A 19,315-nucleotide genomic window follows, 5' to 3' on the forward strand; every position below is an offset into this window, starting at 1 on the left:
TAACTTATATTATATTTGGAGGAGTGTGATTTTAAGACTATTGAACAACAAGTCTGAGAAAATAGTAAATCCTGCTTCTTGATTTTCTTTCTCTATGATATTCTTCTTTTAATTATCTAAGATGGGTATTTTTTAGTTTATTAATAATACGTATGATTATCTTTCTTCCCTTCGGTGGAAATTTCGTGTGGTACGAATATTTTGATGATGATAAAATGAACATCATTGTTGATGCCAAAGAAAGCACACAAGAAAAAAGAATGAGTATCATTGTTCAATTGAAATTATGGGAAAGCTAGTCTCTTACAGATATTGTATGATGTGAAAGATAATAGATTAAAACAAGCTAATTTAACGCATTTTTTGTTACAATTACAGAAAAGCTGCTTAAAGAAATTAGTTACTAAGGGAAAAACCTGTAATACGCGAGTCATACACATGGCCTTTTTTGCTACGACTTTACATTTTACTAGGTGTTGTCAATATGTAAGAAACAAAATGAGATTTATCGGAATAAGATACGACCAGAACTAAAAGATGAAAATCTTTTAAATTTTTATTTGAAAGTTCAAGATGAGATGTAGTGACAAGAAGAAATATTCTCAGAGCCGAAAATAAAAAAAAACAAGAGAGAAATTAGAATTTAGAGACGTACAAAACTAATAAAAAATTATGAGTAAATATGGAAAATTTGGAAAAGACTTCCTGTTTCCAAATAAGAATTGAAATCATGTCTGAAACGTAACTTTTTCTACTATATAAGATGAGAACCATAATTAGATGAACACGAGAAGAGATTTTTGACCAGCTGATACATAATTACGATAAACAAAAAGAAAGAAAGTTGAAGTATCTCCACATAATCAAATATTTTGAAGCATATTGTAATGAAGACACGTATTTAAGAGTTTAATAAGTATCGCTTTGCAGCTTCAGGATCCAACTCTTCATACACCTGAAACCAAAACACATGAGAAGAAAATGTTCCCAGCATTAGTACCGATCTGCAATAAAAGAATTATTTAGAAGATAATGTCTGTGAGTGTGACAATACAAGTTTCTTGTGGAGTTTCTCAAATGCCTTGCAAAATCTCTCTGCTTCAACCTCACCAACCTTCATTAAAATTTAAAAGCAAGTTAACATCCCGAATAGGTGAATATAAAAAACTTTCTGTGTAATGTAGTATTATCAAAGATGAAACAATAATAATTTCTTTCAGTGAAAGTATCTAAGTTCATAAGTCAAGAACGAACAAGGCATATATATATAATATCGATTCCTAACCATGAAAATTGCTTAATCACAATACCGCATCAAATTCGATAACTATGGGATAACTTTGTTTGCTAAAATTACGAGCTTTATCTCTAAAATCTCATCCAACAACAAGAAATGTAAGAACAAAATCGCTGGTAATAACTACCTTCTTTGCAGCAGCCGTTTTCAGCTTATCCCAGAATGTAACTGTATCTATTAAAAGAAGTCCACAAATCAGGATAAATGATGCAAAATTATGCAGCAAAAAGATGATGCACATGTAGAGCAATCTTACTCACAAAAATCATAAAACTACATACTTCTTCTACACCATAAGAGCTAAATTTACATAAGTGAATAACAGTAGCATACAGACCCCGGCTATGTGTAAATCGAATGCATGGATACTTAGGTTTAGATTTTGTTTTGGCTAAACGGAGCATGGATTATTCATTTCATTGGTCAGATAACGTGAAAAACATATCCAAAGTTAGCAGAGAATATACATAAGACATAACAAAATTACAAAAAATGAAAGGTTATAATTTGATCAAATGTCAGGATTCTAAGACAATGAGACAGGAAAACTTTCCCAATTATCAACGCAGGTGTTCACCTCGTTTGTATTGAAAACACAACATAAGCTAACAAGAAGGCAACAATATTCCATCTGCAATCGTCTTGATCCAAAAAAGAAATCACATAGATTCATGATTACCCCCAAGCTATTTCAGACACAAAGGATATTTCTCTTTTATGAAGGAAAAAAATATCTCTTAGCTTTCTCTCTGAAACCGATTTGTGGTACATATTCGAAGGAGCTGTTACACCCAGTTAGTCAGGATCCCAAGGTGGGGAAAAAAGATGCATACCTTGATCAGTCTCTCTATCTTTCAAGTCTTTTGGCTCAACAACACTCGGCGCATCGTGCCGTTCGTTTACCTGCTTTGAGTGATTCCAAGCTCCATCACATTTCAAGTGTATAATATCATAAGCAGATAAAGAAAAAGAGCCTTAAGACCTCAGAATGTACCTCTCGCTCAACAATTGACTGTGAAGTTGATTGCTTTGAACTTGAAGAATCTAAATCAGCCTGAAACCCATGAAAAAAAAAAAAAAATCAAATGATACCAGAAACCTTGACATATAAAAAACACACCGAGTAATGAATAAATTCTGGATCAGACGAAAATCCAGCCTTAGAGAATATATATACCGACATTTGTAATTGGCATTAAAACAATCTTAAGAAAATTCGATCATAATGTCAAGATTCGAGGTGTAGTCGCAACATTCAGAGCACTGGTCAAAATTCAGGACGAAAGATCAAATAAGACCTAAGAGGCAAAGATATCAAATTGCTGGTAGAAGCCCTAACGACGCATATACTAGTGCAAAATGATGAAATTAGGGTTTTTCGAAGAACCAAGTTTGCGTCAATTAAATTGACAGTAGCAGCAACAGCAGCAAGCAAGCAACAAAAGAGTTTGTCCGGAGAAAAAGGGAAGAGAGAAAAGAGACTTACACGGTGGTCGCGAGAGCGTACGACGGGGAAGAGATGTAGGAGGCTACGAAACTCTTGCTCGTCCATGGCTTCCTTTCCTTCGATTTCTCCTCCGATTCTCTCTCTTTGTCTCTCTAAAAGTTGGATGTTCTAAACTACCCTCAAATCTCAATGTTCTGTGCTCTCTCTCTCTCTTCAGGCTGTGGAAATTTTCATAATTTTTTTTTTAATATGCAAGACCCACCTTTCATTTTAAGCTGCTTTTAATTCGATGTTTAAAAAAAACGAAAAACAAATTAACAAATTATTGAGAGGAGTTTGCAAGATTATACTAAACCACAAGCTAGCTGATAATTATGGTAGGAGCTAACCATTGTTAAATAAAACATCAAAGCCACCAATTGGTGTCAACAGTTATGGAGTTTGTAAAAGACAGTGATCGTGAAAAGCAACTAGTCTTTTTTATCTTTTTCTTTGAGAGATGTTCAGATACATCTTACATAATTGCATTTTCTACGCTCACTCTTTACTTTTGGTTTGTGTTAAAACAATGATTAATAATTGGAACGACTTTGTAGTAGCAAAAGCATTATAAAAAAAAAAAAACACAATTGACTCCACTTATAACACGATACAAATAAATTTTTTAGCTCCGACCTCACTTTTACACACAAATAATCCCAAACAAGACATACGATACGAAACTCAATAAAACATATACGGTCATGGAAAAGAAGAAGAGATGGTGATTAAGAATCGGTAAATATATATCAGAGCATTTTTCACTCATGATCCAATAGCTCCCCTTCTTCATCCTCGTCTTCTTCATACTCGCCTTCTTCATCTGCAGTTGCGTCTTGGTACTGCTGGTACTCAGAGACGAGATCGTTCATGTTGCTCTCTGCTTCAGTAAACTCCATCTCGTCCATTCCTTCACCTGTGTACCAATGCAAGAAAGCTTTCCTCCTGAACATGGCAGTGAACTGCTCACTCACCCGCCTAAACATCTCTTGGATCGACGTCGAGTTCCCAACAAAAGTCGATGCCATCGAAAGACCTCGTGGCGCTATGTCACAGACGCTTGACTTGACGTTGTTCGGTATCCATTCCACAAAGTAGGAAGAGTTTTTGTTCTGCACGTTTATCATCTGCTCGTCCACTTCTTTTGTGCTCATTTTGCCACGGAACATTGCTGAGGCTGTTAGGTACCGGCCGTGACGCGGGTCTGCTGCGCACATCATGTTCTTCGAATCCCACATTTGTTGGGTGAGCTCAGGGACGGTGAGTGCACGGTACTGCTGCGACCCACGGGAGGTGAGAGGGGCAAAACCGACCATGAAAAAGTGGAGGCGAGGGAAAGGGATGAGGTTCACTGCGAGCTTCCTCAGATCAGAGTTGAGCTGACCAGGGAATCTAAGACAGCATGTAACTCCACTCATGGTTGCAGAGATCAGATGATTCAGATCACCAACTGTTGCAGTAAATCCATCACCAAATCAGCAAACAGTTAAGACATAAAGAATCATAATTGGAGACGGGATCAAGGACGGATTGATATTACCAAACAACAACATTCATGGTTTCCGAGATCAGTAAATCAAATTTCACCCCAAAAAGGAAACTGCAGAACAAAAAAAAAGGACATGAAAGGGACTTACAGCTAGGAGTGGTAAGCTTGAGTGTTCTGAAACAGATGTCATAAAGGGCTTCATTGTCCAGAACCATACACTCATCAGCATTTTCAACCAGCTGATGAACTGAAAGTGTAGCATTGTATGGTTCGACCACGGTGTCAGAGACCTTAGGTGATGGGAAGACAGAGAAAGTAAGCATCATGCGATCAGGATACTCTTCCCTGATCTTAGATATCAGCAGAGTTCCCATTCCAGACCCGGTGCCTCCACCAAGCGAGTGACACACTTGGAAACCTGAAAAAAATCATTATAATACAAAACCATGATTCGAAGACCTTCAATAAACTTTTCTTGGGTCTGGAAACATAAACAAAGGAGTAGGCATACCCTGAAGACAGTCACAATTCTCGGCCTCCTTGCGTACAACATCAAGTACGGCATCAATAAGTTCGGCTCCTTCAGTGTAGTGCCCTTTAGCCCAGTTGTTTCCAGCACCAGATTGCCCGAAAACAAAGTTGTCAGGTCTGAAGATTTGACCATAAGGTCCAGTTCTGACACTGTCCATAGTACCGGGCTCAAGATCCATGAGAATGGCACGAGGAACATATCTTCCGCAGGATGCCTCGTTATAGTAAACATTTACACGCTCCAGCTGCAGATCAGAGTTTCCAGTGTAACGACCGGTGGGATCAATACCGTGCTCATCACAGACAACTTCCCAGAATTTTGAACCAATCTGGTTCCCACATTGGCCACCTTGAATGTGAAGGATTTCTCTCATCTTCTGTTTAGCTGAAAGCAAGTGGACAAACAAGAACCGCGATTAGAAATCAACATTACATATATGAAGGTAAAGCAATCTGTATCAGATCCAATTGACAATTAGATCGAATGTCCACAACTGAACCTCGAGATCCGAGATCAAAACAATCTGTATCAGATCCAAACAAACCAATCCAACAAAATATATATAAGAAGAGATTTGGAAACAAACGGAAGATCACAGAAGGAAATTCTAGGTTCCAATAAGAGAGAAGCACCGCACAGAACACTCCGATTTCAAATTGCACCACATATTCAAGTGATTGTAAATCAAAATCGAAGTGAAGAAGAAAGCAGAACAAAGATGAAACAGATCGAGAGCGGATACAGATTTGAAAGAGAAGGAGTCCATCAAAGTATCACAGTCACTAGAAGTAGTTTATCTGTTCAAATTTGGCTAGATTTCTCAGCGTCTAGAGGAGTAAACCATACATACGAGACTTAAAAGAGTAACAGAAAGTAGTAGTAACTTACGGATAAGAAAATACAGAGATCTCCGGCGAGATGAGGACGATCGAGTACGACGGTGGATCGATCGGAGTAGCAGAAGAAGTGAATGGAGGGAGTGAGAGGGGGAGAGTGAAGATGGTGGATTTATTTATGAAAGAGTAAGAAGAGGGAAAGGTAAATTGATCCAACGGCTGTAATAAAATCCATCTCTGACAAGCTGGATGCCGTTGGATGGTGAGATATCAACGTTGTAGATGGCGTTGGGTGTGATTAACTGTGTGATGCGGGAGCTACTTCTTTAATCATTGGATTGTCATTGTCGGTTCTTCTTCCTTCACTCCCACATAAATAATACAGTAATTCATTGTCAAACGAAAAGTAAATATACCAGTACACATAAATAATACAGTAATTCTTATAACATTGTTTTGCTAAATCATATTTACTAGAAAATAAAATTAAAAAATCATGCAAGTATGTAACATGGAAGTTTTTGGTCAACTTTATTCTTGCTTGCACAACACTAAAAAGAGTCTAAACTCATATTTTAGAGTTTTCGGATATGATAAAATTTCCATGGAACAATCATGCTAACTTTATCGATAAATAAAAATTATATAAAAGGAGGAAAACCTTTAAAAAACTGTTTCACCAAAACCAGTCTCTACCTTTATCTCACCATGAATTTGTTCATTACCCAAAGACGTAATAAATTAAAATTAAAGCTAAGAAAGAAAAAAAAAAGTGTTGAATGGATCTGATTAAAGGGGAAACATAACTGTAAATAACAGAAAGAAGAGGGGTACAAATACAAACACAAGAATGGGTTTGCCTTGAAGAGAGCTTGTGGATCGGAAATCAGATAGCGACAAAAAATGAGATGTGAAAAGAAAAGGGAACAATGCACATGAACCACCCTTGCGTCCCATGTGACCAGCCAACAGCTCACCTGACTTCAATTCTTGCTTCTTCTTTTTTTCTTTTTTCTTTTTTTTTACGCATCTGGCTCATATAATAAGAAATGTGGTTCACCAATCACAATTGGTAACCTAAACTTCAGCTTGCATTCTAAATATATAGGGCCTATACAAAAGAGATTGCCCATCTCATTGCAATCCAAAATATATAAATCCCTAAAGCTCAACAAGATTTTAGAGACCTGGTAACCAAATTAAAAGAGGCCATACGTTAGGCCGAATCACTGCATTGACCAATATAAAAGCTTCTGAATCAACGATCACTTTATATACTTTGTGATTGATCATGCTCTCCAATGTCTACTCTACAATAAACGTTCCAATGACATTCTTTCATATTCATTCCTCCTCTTATAGGGAACAATAAAACTAAAATATTCTTTATCAAATTTAAGGAAATTTATTTTTATTACTTTTTTTCTTCTTCATTTCTATTGTTCATCTAAGTATTCATCTTTCATGATTCTTTTCCATTCCTTAATTTTTTTAGGAAACAATAGAACACAAATATTTTTCATCAAATTTGAGGAACAACAAGAAACAAAATATTCCTCTTATTTTATTCCTTTTCATTCTTTTTCTCCTAATTTTTATTGCCTTTTTCTCCCAGTGATCACCATTCACAGCTATTTTATGCAAACACACATCTCTGCAAATTAAGAAAGAAAAAAACGTATGAACTTGGTGTATCGTGTATATATAAAACAAGGGAAAAATCCTGAAAAATACTCAAACTTTTAAAAATTTGGAAGAAAAATACTCAAACTATTTTGACTCCCTAAAAAATACACAGACTATTTATCACATCTATTTTAATACTCAAACTAGCAAATCTCGTATATTTTACCAAATTTATATTCTCAAAATCCAGTTTTACCCTTCTTTATTTCTAACATTTAATATATTTATTATTATTTTTTCTTAAGAAAAAAAGAAAATTCCTATAATTTATAAAAGAAAATAAAAAACCAATTATTTTCTCTACAATTTGGCTCACCTGATTCATCATTTGTCGTCGAACCTATCTCTGCAATTTCCGATTTACCACCACAGCTCCGACGAAGAGGACAACGGAAAGTAAACCCAGATTTCTCCCACGACTAAAATTTTTTCTTCCTTTCTCATGACAACGAGACCTTAGAAGAATCGATTCGCCACAATTGAATTTGATACCAAATTGGTTCTCATTACTAGAACGAATGTTTATTAAATATGTGAACATCGATTTCTATCCTTTATCAAATGATGAGATATATGTAGTGGGATATGCAAAAAGAAAATTTCAGATTCTAATAATATCTTTTCAAAGTCGCTTTCTGGGTACAAAATGAGAATCGTAGTGAAAGAGCTGATTCAATATGATGGCTATTGCTACATATGTTAGATGAGATTAAACATTGGTGTTTCCTGTTTTGCTGGTGTGAAGCATTTTGTTTTGCTCTCTACTTGAGTCTCTGCGAAAGGTTCGACCACAAAAGAAGAGACAAGATTTTTTTTTTTGTGTTCTTTTTTATAAATTAAAATTTTGTTTTATCTAATAATTAAATCAAGTTTGAGAAGTATAGAAGGGTAAAACTGGATTTTCAGAATAAAAATTTGGTAAAATATATGAGATTTGCTAGTTTGAGTATTAAATAAGAAATTGTTAAAAGTTTGAGTATTAAAATAGATGTAATAAATAGTTTGATTTTCCTTGATTCTGTATTTTTGGTATCTTTAAGGATTATTGTAACACGTTCGATATTTCAATTCAAATATATATTCAGATGAAAAAAAAAAAATTTGTGTATTTTTCTGGCAATCAAAATAGTCCGTGTATTTTTCTTCCAAATTTTATAAAATTTGTGTATTTTTAATGATTTTTCCCATAAAACAACCATTCCATTTTGTAGAGATACAACAACCATTCCTCTTATTAAACAGACTTTGTCCTCTCGTGGAAATTGCAGTCTCCCCATATATATACCTTTCAAATGCTTTGTTCAAACTTCCTCCCAACATATGAAGATCGGAATTGCAATTCATTATAAAAACCTATACTTAAATTAAGGGGTCGACATATAAAATTAAAATAATTCACCTCTTCCTTCTTTTTTTTTTTTTTTTTTTTTATTTCTCGCATAAGGTGCGTGCTTTTATTATATTTGATTTTATTTGCTAAACTTTCTTCTTCGTTCCTCAATCGAGAGGAAATCTAACTGGTGGTGATCCATGGCGATGGTATTTGCCCAACCCAAGAAAAACCTACTTCCTTTTATTCTTTTTCTCTTTTGTATTTCCGTCATAATTCTCCTCGTTCTCGTCTCCGAGACCACACACTCTATCGCCGAACGAGGAACTACTCTCCGGCGGAGTTACGGTGACGCCCCTCCTTTCACATTCCTCATCAAGGTCCTCACCTTTAACCGTCTCCACTCTCTTTCTCGCTGTCTCCGATCTCTCGCCGCCGCGGAATACGGCGTTGCAGGCGACACAGGACGCATTCACCTCCACGTCTATATCGATCATTTCTCACTCGCGCGGGAGGATAAATCGGTGGAAGCTAACCTGAAGAGCGCGAGGGAAATCCTGGAGTTTGTGGATGGATTCGAGTGGAGATTCGGGGAAAAATCGGTTCACTATCGGACCGACAACGCCGGATTGCAGAGGCAGTGGCTGGAAGCTTGGTGGCCGAGCTCAGATCACGAGTTTGCCTTCGTCGTTGAAGACGATCTTGAGGTGTCTCCGCTTTATTACGGGTTTCTAGAACGCGTGATTCGTGATTACTACTATGATACTTCCAATTTCAACCCTTCCATCTATGGAGCTTCGCTTCAGAGACCAAGGTTGGTTCCAGGTACCATTTTCTATTCTGTGATTGAGCATTGCAGGTTTTAGACTAGGCTTCTTCCCAGAATTGAGATTCATTATCAGCATAATCAATGATAGATTTCGATTCATTGGGATCTGAGTAAAATACTCAGTCTACTAGTTACTATTAATTGCTAGTTATGTCGTTTAAATGGTTCAAATAGTGAGAAAACGTAGTTGATGGAAGCAACATGGTTTCTTCTTATATCTTTCTCGAATATACATTTCCCAAATGATAAAACTAGGCAACTGTGGATGAGTAAGAAGTAGGATTCATGTGCTCGTGCTTTATGGTGTTTGTCAGTTCCTAGAAATGTCTGAGATAGTCACTGATTGATGTAGTGAGTGATACATCGCAGGTAAACATGGGAATAAATTATATGTAGATCCCAAAACGAATGTTTTCTTATATCAGTTGGTGGGAACTTGGGGACAGCTTCTCTTCCCAAAACCGTGGAAAGAGTTCAGACTATGGTATGACGAGCACAAATCGAACGGCAAGAAGCCTTTCCTTGATGGCATGGTAACTTCTAAGCTGTACTTTCTTCTTCACTGATCTCATTCTGTAAATTCCAAGTTTTTGTGTCATTTATTATCTGGAATGTTTGTTCAGGTGACGAATGGATGGTACAAGAGGATAGGAGAGCGGATATGGACACCTTGGTTCATAAAGTTTATTCAGTCTCGTGGGTATTTTAACATCTACACCCATTTCCCAAATGATGGTGCTTTAAGTGTCTCTCACAGGGATGCTGGTGTTAACTATAGAAAAACCGCTGGTGCAGATTCGCAATTGTTGAATAAAAGTTCCATCACTTCTGATTTTCTCAAACTCCAACCCTTGAGCAACCTTAAGTGGTACGATTACTGTTTCAGTGAAGTTGTTCCTTGTAGAGTTGTGAGAAACCTGAATGAACTTGGCACCATTCTTCCTTCTGTGCAGAGAGAGAAAACCATAATCCTCGTCAGTCTATTTGCTGCAGACAAAATGTTTGTCAGGAACTTGCTTTGCCATTTCGAGAAGCTTAATACTCAAAACCACATTTTTATAGGCCCTAGCTCTGAGTTGTTCTACGATCTTTCAAGAAGGGGACATCCTGTGATTGACGCGGATATGTTTCTCGACAAGTTGATGAAAAGCAAAACGTCGTACCCAAACTCAGTAAAGGAGGCTCTAGGGAATGCTTACGTTGTTAAGAAATGCTTAGAGCTTGGATACAGCACCTGGGTATTTTCAAGTAATGCGCTTTTGGTGGATAAAGGTCCACTCGTTCGCAGAATCAGCTCAGAATATGACTTCTATGTCGGGGAAAGCTCCGGAATTTTGGTTGTTCAATCTTCATCGGCCACGCAAAAGTTATGGAGCAACGAGCTTCTGCATAGCATCATATCCTCAGCGACGAAGAATCCGTCCCTAAAGCCAAGTCTAGATTTTATTCATCTAGTGAAAGAGCTTGTGGAGCGAAAAGGCAAGAGGATTAAGAATGTAGAGATGATGGGTATTGCAGAGAATACCAATGACAACAGCGTAAACCAATCGTTGGGAGAAGGCAAACCGGTGGTGTTTTGGTCACCCGAGGTCGGTTCCAAGATCATTCGGACAAAGCTTGCGGAATTGAACTTATGGCTCATCGACGATGATCTCTCTTGTAAGGCTGTGGTTTGTCATCAGATCCGGCGCCTGGCCAGAAACTCATGAAGCACACACAGAGCCCATAAGTTCAAAAAGTTGTTAGGGGCTAATTTGTGAATTTGTGAATCGCCGAGACTTTTTTTTTGTTTTGAATTTATGTTTCAAAATCATAGGTCGGGTTATGTTAAATTTATGTTTCAAGATCGTTACAAAACAAAATTTACTTACAAAAGTAAAACATAAAAAATTCCAACTAACATAAAAATTCAAAACATCTAATAATAGCATAAACTATAGTTCTTCTTTATCAAACAACTAATGTATATCTTGGAAAGCAAGTCTATATGATTATCAGCCTACGAATTATAGAATGAAAATTTGAATTTTTTAGTTGTTATTATAAATAAACTTATCACTAAAATCAAATCAAACATTAATCTGGCATAAAAAAAAGTCACATGTATGGAGAGAGATGATATCAATGGACAATTATAATCATGTTTTAATTTTTTTTTTGTCAACAATCATATCGATGAGTTGTGATATTCATTTAAGTACAAAATTATTATTTGTATTATTAAAAATTAAGAAAACATAAACCTACAATAATTAATTAACATGAATCTTGATGCTAAATTTAGGCAAATATACAAGTTCATCAACCATGTGATTAGAGTCTTTGAACTTATAATCTTTTTAATGATCTATTTTTGTAAAGATTTAATGATTTATATGGTTTAATAAAGTGTGACGAATAATCAGAATTTTATGATCAAATAATGCACAATTTTTTTTTCTTCCAACCTTTTACATTTTAGGACCAGCTCTGTTTGTCAGTAGGTTATTACGTTTAAAAAAAAATTATTGGTATTTTCAGGCAATACGATCGCAATGATTTATGTGAAACATGAGAGCTGTGTGAAACTCTTGCACCTGATAAAGAGATGTGAAAGTGATTGTGATTTAGATTTAGATTTAGATTCTAAAAACAACGAACAATTATGTTATTTAAACGCTTTGTGGAATGACTCTGGCGACGTTGGTGTTCATTATAGGAGTCACTGGTCTTAAAAGGTTCCAAGAATAAAGTTTTACTTATATGTTTCTTGCTCATTTTTAGACTTTCTCTGCTTATCTAGTTTAAACTGGAGGGACGAAAATAAAGGACTAAAACCAAACCAACTTCATCAAAGCCCATATAGTGTCTGCGCTTAATTCCAAGGGCCAAATTGTTGTAAATGATCGAATCACAACCAAACAAAAAATCTCAATGAAGGAGAAAGGTACCAGGTCCAATCAAAATGAAAGTCACTTGTACATTATAAAAGACTACCGAAGGAGTAGATCTCACAAATAATATTTACTTGGGAATGATAGCTAATGGTTATTCACCTCACGTGTTTCACTTATGCAACAACTACCAATTGACGCCAGTATTGATTTTAAGTATAAATTTTATATGATGAGTGATATTCTAACCAATAACACGTTAATCCAATGATACGTTAGCTGATAAAATTGCAAAATCATATGCGAGAGCAAATGACATTTTAGTCAAACCGTGCAAAATTCAATTATGTACTTAAATATGCGCCAAGTTGCCAATAAACTAACCTTGAGGTAACTGGTCGTACCATCTAAACGTATATTTCAATTCATGATAATATTTATTTAAATTCAACTTGTGGAGGATCCGATGATGGACATGAATCACGACAGAGGGTAAACCCCATACGGCCCCTCCTGAATTATGCTTTCTAAGTACAAATTTTATTTATTTTATAAGGAACGATAGCTCAATGATCAAAAATACAATATGATATAGATATCTATTCATCAGTCATCACCAGTGCTCCACTCAGCCTCGTAGTAGTACGATGTAACAACATATTAAAATAAGGACTGAATTCTAGTCTTATTTAAAGACAAAACAAACAAACAAAAACAGAGAGAGATGAGATTTTGAGTCTTGAACTGATTATAAACCATTTCGTCATAATTTGATGGACTCAATAGTCTTCTTTCCATCATGGGGTCTTCCAAAAAAGCCCTTCAAATAGTCCAAATACACAACCTCTCTATACCGAGACTTCTCACTGTTCTCTAACACCTCTGGTAACGGCTGGATTACCGAATCCTGAACCGGTCCACAGAAAACCGGAATGGAAACTCGGCTACAAGACTTATTGACAACCACACAATGCTCGATGCTTTTGTACCTATCATTGCTCAGTATCTGTAATACGTCTCCAATATTAACGACAATTGCTCCCGGTATTGGAGGGACATTAATCCATTTGTCACCGTCCTCGGTGGCTCGAGCGTAGAGGCTGCTTAAGACACCGTCTTCTTGTAGTAGGAGAGTGAGGGTGTTGATGTCTGAGTGGCGACCAGTTCCTACGGCGAGGCTAGGCTCAGGACATTCCGGATAGTAGTTGAAATTCATTCTCATTGTTCCCATTAGGATTTGTTTATTAGACTCGTCGATGGCTGAGTTTAGATTACTGATGAGTATGTTTAGGATCTTCTTGGCGATTGGTTTGATCCTCTCGAAATGGTCTATCACTTGTTCCCTATTCAAAAATTGTGAGACCATCTCATTATTTACGTACGTATATAGTTAAGAAATATATAGAACTAAATTGAACCGAACCGAACCAAAATGACTAAATCGAAGAGAACTAAAATATATAGATTTTCTTTATTTGAAAAAAAAAATAAAAAGCGAACCAAATAAAAGGAAATTCATTTTATCACAAATATATAAATATTATTCGCCGTTTTTTAATTAATTAATTTATTTAGAATGAATTTTGATGAAACAAAAACTAAAAAAGCGAATAATAATAGTTAAACTAAACGGTAAAAACCGAAAGTTGTCGTTTAGTCCAGGTCCATTAGAGTTTTTTAAGGGGTTTAGTATTGGGTTTGTCAGCAATTATTGGATAAAAAATAAATAAAAAATGCCAAATACATAACAAACGATCCTTAGAGAAGGATTTTAAGGAGCAATCTATACAAAGTTTGTTCAAACAGGTGTAAAATGCTCATTGGTATTCGATTAAAAAATAATTGAGATTGGTTCTTTCTCCAAATATGGACTATAAATTGTCCACCATTTTTTCTCTCCATCAATATAATACATAATCAAACTCATTTTCTCTCCATCGATTTAATAAATTGTGGACCACTGTTCATTAATTAATTTAATATTCTTAAAAACTCTAAAGACGAATTGTCTAAGCTCTTAAGAAAAGTATATACTTACTTGCAGACAGGAGGCCATGTGGCAGCGAAGCCATGTCGTTGAGGAAGAAACTCAAACTTGAGGAAGTCTCTCCACTCCAAAACACTCTCTTTGACAGGATTGAAACTAGTGGTCAGCCACGCCGTCTCCGACACCGAACTCCCTCTCCAATACCTTCTTCTCTCCTCCGCCGTCAACTCGAAAAACCCACGCGCCGCCGCAATCAAAGCCTTCAACTCCGCCGGAGCTATCCCGTGGTTCACTATCTGAAACAACCCGAGCTTGCTCGCTGCATCGCAGATCTCTCTAGCCACGCGCGGGTCCGTCCAATTTGACACGTCGATGACCGGAATCTTCGACGACGATGATGAGATTATTTTGTCGGAGGTGAGGCGTTCTTGAGGAGGTTGAATGTATGGAGAAGGAAGTGTGGTTAGTGTTAGAGAGTCGACGAGCCCTTTTACTCCATTCCGTTGGTTAACCACAAAGTCCCTCACGTCGGTGGTAGGAGTCATTGGTTTTCTCACTTTTTTATTTTTTGTTTTCAGTTAAGAATCTTTAAGATAGCTATCTGTGACTGAAAGTATCATCTATTTATACGGATACGAAATTACTCACACTTTATCTGGCGTAAGTTGAGTGACATCCACATCACTAACGCTGTCAATGTCATTGACTCATTTCCAATCACAACAAGGATCAATCATCTAGTTTAGTTTAACACAGCTCTCTGATCCTACCAACCCCAACTATATAGCGAAAAGATAGCATTGTTGGGTTTTATCTTGGCACACGTTTTTATAAATGTTTTATTCTGTCTGGACATAAAAGTATCTCATCCCGGGAATTGAACCGACACACGATTTACCCGAGAGAGAATGAGACAGAATGGTTGGAGAACATTTGACACCAAAAGCAACCAAAACCACAAAAACAGGTTTCGATATGTTAAATTGCAATACAGTAGAAACCCAGATCATGAATTTAAAAACTATTGTCGCTGCAGAGTGGGAAGCAAGCAGTCATAAACCTTTACTAGTCGTTGTGTCACCGTTAGCTTGTACGATGTTTGCTGCTGTGCCTTTCCTAACTCGACCAGATCTTGTTTCACTCTGTTTATAAAAACACATCAGTCAGTTCTGGCAGGAAATCGAGCAGAAAATGCTTTCGCTTACTTAGATATATAACAATTAGCTTTATGACTCATAATTGTTTTCAGCTAAACGTTTGATGGGATCAGCGTGAAAACTTACAAATCCCACTCGCCGCTTGCTTTTGCAGGTTTCTCAACAACCCGATACAAACGCTCAAGGCTGTATATCAGCAAACCAAATACTGTTTCTGCGTCCTTATCCTGTACCAGCATCAAGAATCAAGAAGGGCCAGGAACTTTTCACATGATTTCTTACAAGCCCCATTCGTAAAATTATAATGATCAAAAATCAAAGGAAGAAAACACTGGACATCTTACACGTCCTTGTTCAATGTAGCTCTGATACTGCATAATTCTCTTTTCAATTTCAACGACAAGTAGTCTCCTGTGAATACGTGCAATTCTTCCTCGTCCTTGAGCTTTGCTATCCTATTCATACCAGTGAAATCAAACGGAATAAAGATAACAATAGCTGCATTACTGACTGTGCACAATGAGTCCCATAATCATATAAACTAATACACAAACACACGCAAATATATATATATATATATATATATATTTGGCTTGAATTATCAATCTCCTCACCTGTTTAAGCCATGTCCGAAGCAATGTGAGCATAACAAGGCTGAGAAAGAATGCAGGTAATGCAGCTAGAATGGCAAAGTTTATTTCATTTGCACGAAGTATCTGATCCAGTTCAAGCATCGCTCTGCAGGAGAAGAGTGTTCAGTTACATACAAAATGTTCAAGAGATCTACTGTTAAACTGAGAGCTACTGGTTTACTGAACTTACGTTTCTATATCCAGTTTAAGTTTCTGGACCTGGAAAAAAAAATATGTAATTAGAATCTCACAACAAGTAATCTACAGCTCCATGCCAAGAACTTAAATTACCTGGATAAGCAAACCACGGGCAAGCTCTCCGTTAAGGAGGTTTTGAATAGGGCGCACAAGTTCCTTTTCATACCTGCAATTAGAAGGCAAGATTCAAATATATACCCATCTCATGTGGTGGAACTTCTAAGTTGCCGTAGTAATCACAGGAAATCGTCATACAAAGTCATGAGAAAAACGTCCATATTTATTGTTCATTAGCCAAGACTAGAACTACTCCAAAATGTGTACACTCGATTATTTCCTTGCCTAAATTAATACAGAGTGTACTCGTTGTAAAAGCAATTATATGTGTCTTTAGCTGCCTAACAAAGAATAATGTTCAGAGTTGTACTGGTTCATAACAACTTCAAGCATCTCCTGATCAGATGCATTATCTGGGACCTTCTCACGCGTAGTCTGCTCGCAGAAATTCCTCAGCATTCTGCATACCAAATAGAAAAATTAGGAGTACAGCCAATAATAAGAAGATCTAATGAATGATTACAGATATTTTTGGTTGTGGTTTGAATCCCTAGATCAGCGAAATCCATATGAATATAACAAGTAAATTGCTATAATGCAAAGGGAACAATGCACGCACATATACAATAGCACAAATAGAACCAGGGTAAAGAGCATCAAGACAGAAATGAACACCGACCTATGCAGTGAGTCTTGCGTCAGATGCACTTCTTCAGTATCCATGACACCCTTGTGCCTTTTCCGGAAAGTATCAAAAAGTTCATCCCTAATGGCAAGCAGCTGTAAGATCAGGAAACTAATTCAGAAACTCAAGGGTAAGAAAAATATCAAGTAACAGATTAATAACTCGATCATCTTAACTCGCCACATAACTATTTTGGATAAGAACAAAACTGAGAGTCGCATTAGCCATCACTTTTTGTTTTATTTCTAATCCTTTAGTAGAGTTTGATGCAACAATTCATTTGACCAGGAAGAAAAGTCACTGTTCTCACTTAAAATCTGAAAGAGGCTAAAAAACAAACCGGCTGCTCAACATGATCACCGAAGAAACTCATTGTTGCTTCTTTTGCATCAAGAATCCAATTCTCGATGTCAGAACTTCCCATCAAACTACTATGACGTAGTAGCCATATAGAAAAAACAGAAAGCCCAACTGCACCACATGTATATCGGACCCAGTACAGGGTCATCCTTCTTGGCTTTCGATGTATACCTACCTATTAAAAAAAAATTGGAAGAAGGAAAAATCAGAGTTGATTTCAAATGAAAGATGTTTGTCATTACATGATAATTTCTGAAAATAAGAATAATGGCCAATGATACATAAACTGCAGCGCCACACCTACCATAACTGATAAATATGAGTTAAGTTTTTCCAAATTCTTATGAACCAGGTTGATTGCATCAGTAAGTTCACAATCGGTCCACTGGGATCCTTCTTCATTAACTTCAGGCAGTCGATCAAACACGAGAGGCATTGGGTAACTTCCATCAATAGAAGAATCAGACTGCAAGATATGATGCAAGTCAATAAATATGGCTAATAGAAATCTAGAAACAGAAGACTCAGGGCCATCCCAAATTTTCAATGATAGAAGGTCAGACAAATGAAGGTGCCATCGCAAAGTAAACTCGCAAGTACGAAATCAGTGTGTTTACCTCACGCACAGCATGTAAATGGCTGAAAGAGCCCTCCAAGTTCAAAAACAATCGATTGATAATAGCCAACAATGATGGCAGTGACTTTTCTGGATTCTTCAAAAGATCTTCACCACGTTCATCCAATTCCACATAAAGCTAGAGAACCCAATTGTAAGTAGTGACATTAGTAAGTAGAACGCGCAAAACAATGCTAAACTCGCACAGAACTTTATAATGGCGCTTATTATGATAATAATGGAATGAAATTTTCGTGATAACCTGAGCAAGATAGGAAGCGAGTGCAGATCTTAACTCCATCAAGACCCTCATCCTATCTGACATGTGAGATGAAGATGACTGACAAAGATGCTGCATCGCAGAATCCTCACTGAGAGTTTTGCGGACGAGCTTCGTACTCTCATTCACAAAAGCTACTGGTCCTCTCTCGAAAATCATGAAGTAAGCTTTTCGAGCATTAGAACCCTGAAAAACCATTTTTAAAATGAAAGATGCTCACTAATAAAACCAGTGAAAGAAAAGGTTCATCTCATGAAATGTTCTGTTGATTCACCTCAGCTCTAGAATGCCAAAAATCTAAACTCTTCTGGATATCATGCAAGTTTGAGAGGACGTCACCCATTATTTCCTCCAAAACAGCATATATCCTCGACGTATCCGCCGAGATATTGCTGAAGAAATCAACAAAGTATGCTCAAAAGTCAAAATAGTCTGCAATTTTGTCAGATTTTAGAGGATAGTCTTTCGCCAAAGTATATAATCAAATAAACACGAAACTCCACTATCAGAAACGGATTCTACAGTTAAATTCCGAGCCGCGATCGTCAAAGGAGAAGTTTAATGGCACTAAGTAAGGAAACTACCAGAAGCTACCAAAAAACATAAGATATAATGGAGGAGATGAATCTTACGTAGAAGAACATGGGTAGTCGGACGGTAGAGGAAGAGGAAAGGAAATATGTCGTTTTTTGGTAAACGTTTGGCGAAAGAGATTTGAGAATTTCCCGAGAAAAATGGAATTAGAAGTAGGGAGCAAGGAAGAAAGGCGATTCCAAAGGTAATTGGAATAAAAAGGAACTAGGTCTCCGACGTTCGACGGCGCCGTCGACGGGGAGGATTCGTTCGCCGGAGGATGAGAATCCATTAGCGTCGGCTATCAGAAGTATCAATCTTTTCTTTCACCTTGGTCTTTGGGAATGTGAAGATGAATTAAAAAATCTCCATGTGAATCCTTATTGGGCTGTTATTGGGTTAATAGGAGCTC

General features: G+C 36.8%; 5 protein-coding genes across 6 annotated transcripts; 1 reads left to right on the forward strand and 4 right to left on the reverse strand.

Annotated features, from left to right (window-relative positions):
- Positions 1–798: 798 nt before the first annotated feature.
- LOC112086764 lies at positions 799–2,982 on the reverse strand. Its single transcript, XM_024156475.1, has 6 exons — positions 2,784–2,982; positions 2,292–2,351; positions 2,131–2,200; positions 1,425–1,471; positions 1,055–1,114; positions 799–955 (listed from the first exon to the last, which is right to left on the reverse strand). The coding sequence occupies exons 1-6, from the start codon at positions 2,847–2,849 to the stop codon at positions 902–904; spliced, it is 357 nt and encodes a 118-aa protein (XP_024012243.1). The 5' UTR covers positions 2,850–2,982; the 3' UTR covers positions 799–901.
- Positions 2,983–3,354: 372 nt separating this feature from the next.
- Positions 3,355–5,823, reverse strand: LOC18017289 (tubulin beta-6 chain). Its single transcript, XM_006399677.2, has 4 exons — positions 5,693–5,823; positions 4,784–5,188; positions 4,421–4,690; positions 3,355–4,233 (listed from the first exon to the last, which is right to left on the reverse strand). The coding sequence occupies exons 2-4, from the start codon at positions 5,175–5,177 to the stop codon at positions 3,545–3,547; spliced, it is 1,353 nt and encodes a 450-aa protein (XP_006399740.1). The 5' UTR covers positions 5,178–5,188; positions 5,693–5,823; the 3' UTR covers positions 3,355–3,544.
- A 2,990-nt stretch (positions 5,824–8,813) lies between these two features.
- LOC18017290 lies at positions 8,814–11,337 on the forward strand. Of its 2 annotated transcripts, XM_024156857.1 has the most exons (4): positions 8,814–9,481; positions 9,855–10,018; positions 10,109–10,181; positions 10,281–11,337. In XM_024156857.1, exons 1-4 carry the CDS (start codon positions 8,857–8,859, stop codon positions 11,192–11,194), a joined length of 1,776 nt encoding a protein of 591 aa, XP_024012625.1. In that variant the 5' UTR covers positions 8,814–8,856; the 3' UTR covers positions 11,195–11,337. The 2 variants fall into 2 exon arrangements, with proteins under 2 accessions (XP_024012625.1, XP_006399741.1); XM_006399678.2 differs by having other exon boundaries at positions 10,109–11,337.
- Positions 11,338–13,121: 1,784 nt separating this feature from the next.
- On the reverse strand, positions 13,122–15,105 carry LOC18017291 (feruloyl CoA ortho-hydroxylase 2). Its single transcript, XM_006399679.2, has 2 exons — positions 14,397–15,105; positions 13,122–13,701 (listed from the first exon to the last, which is right to left on the reverse strand). Exons 1-2 carry the CDS (start codon positions 14,888–14,890, stop codon positions 13,122–13,124), a joined length of 1,074 nt encoding a protein of 357 aa, XP_006399742.1. The 5' UTR covers positions 14,891–15,105.
- Positions 15,106–15,153: 48 nt separating this feature from the next.
- LOC18017292 (protein DGS1, mitochondrial) lies at positions 15,154–19,257 on the reverse strand. Its single transcript, XM_024156571.1, has 14 exons — positions 18,963–19,257; positions 18,605–18,722; positions 18,313–18,516; positions 18,052–18,189; positions 17,739–17,900; positions 17,415–17,609; positions 17,069–17,169; positions 16,760–16,849; positions 16,426–16,498; positions 16,325–16,353; positions 16,117–16,240; positions 15,847–15,957; positions 15,629–15,729; positions 15,154–15,487 (listed from the first exon to the last, which is right to left on the reverse strand). The coding sequence occupies exons 1-14, from the start codon at positions 19,193–19,195 to the stop codon at positions 15,367–15,369; spliced, it is 1,800 nt and encodes a 599-aa protein (XP_024012339.1). The 5' UTR covers positions 19,196–19,257; the 3' UTR covers positions 15,154–15,366.
- Between the last annotated feature and the right edge of the window lie 58 nt (positions 19,258–19,315).

The sequence above is a fragment of the Eutrema salsugineum genome, unplaced genomic scaffold, assembly GCF_000478725.1.
Source record: "Eutrema salsugineum unplaced genomic scaffold, Eutsalg1_0 scaffold_2, whole genome shotgun sequence".
Taxonomy (NCBI): Eukaryota; Viridiplantae; Streptophyta; class Magnoliopsida; order Brassicales; family Brassicaceae; genus Eutrema; species Eutrema salsugineum.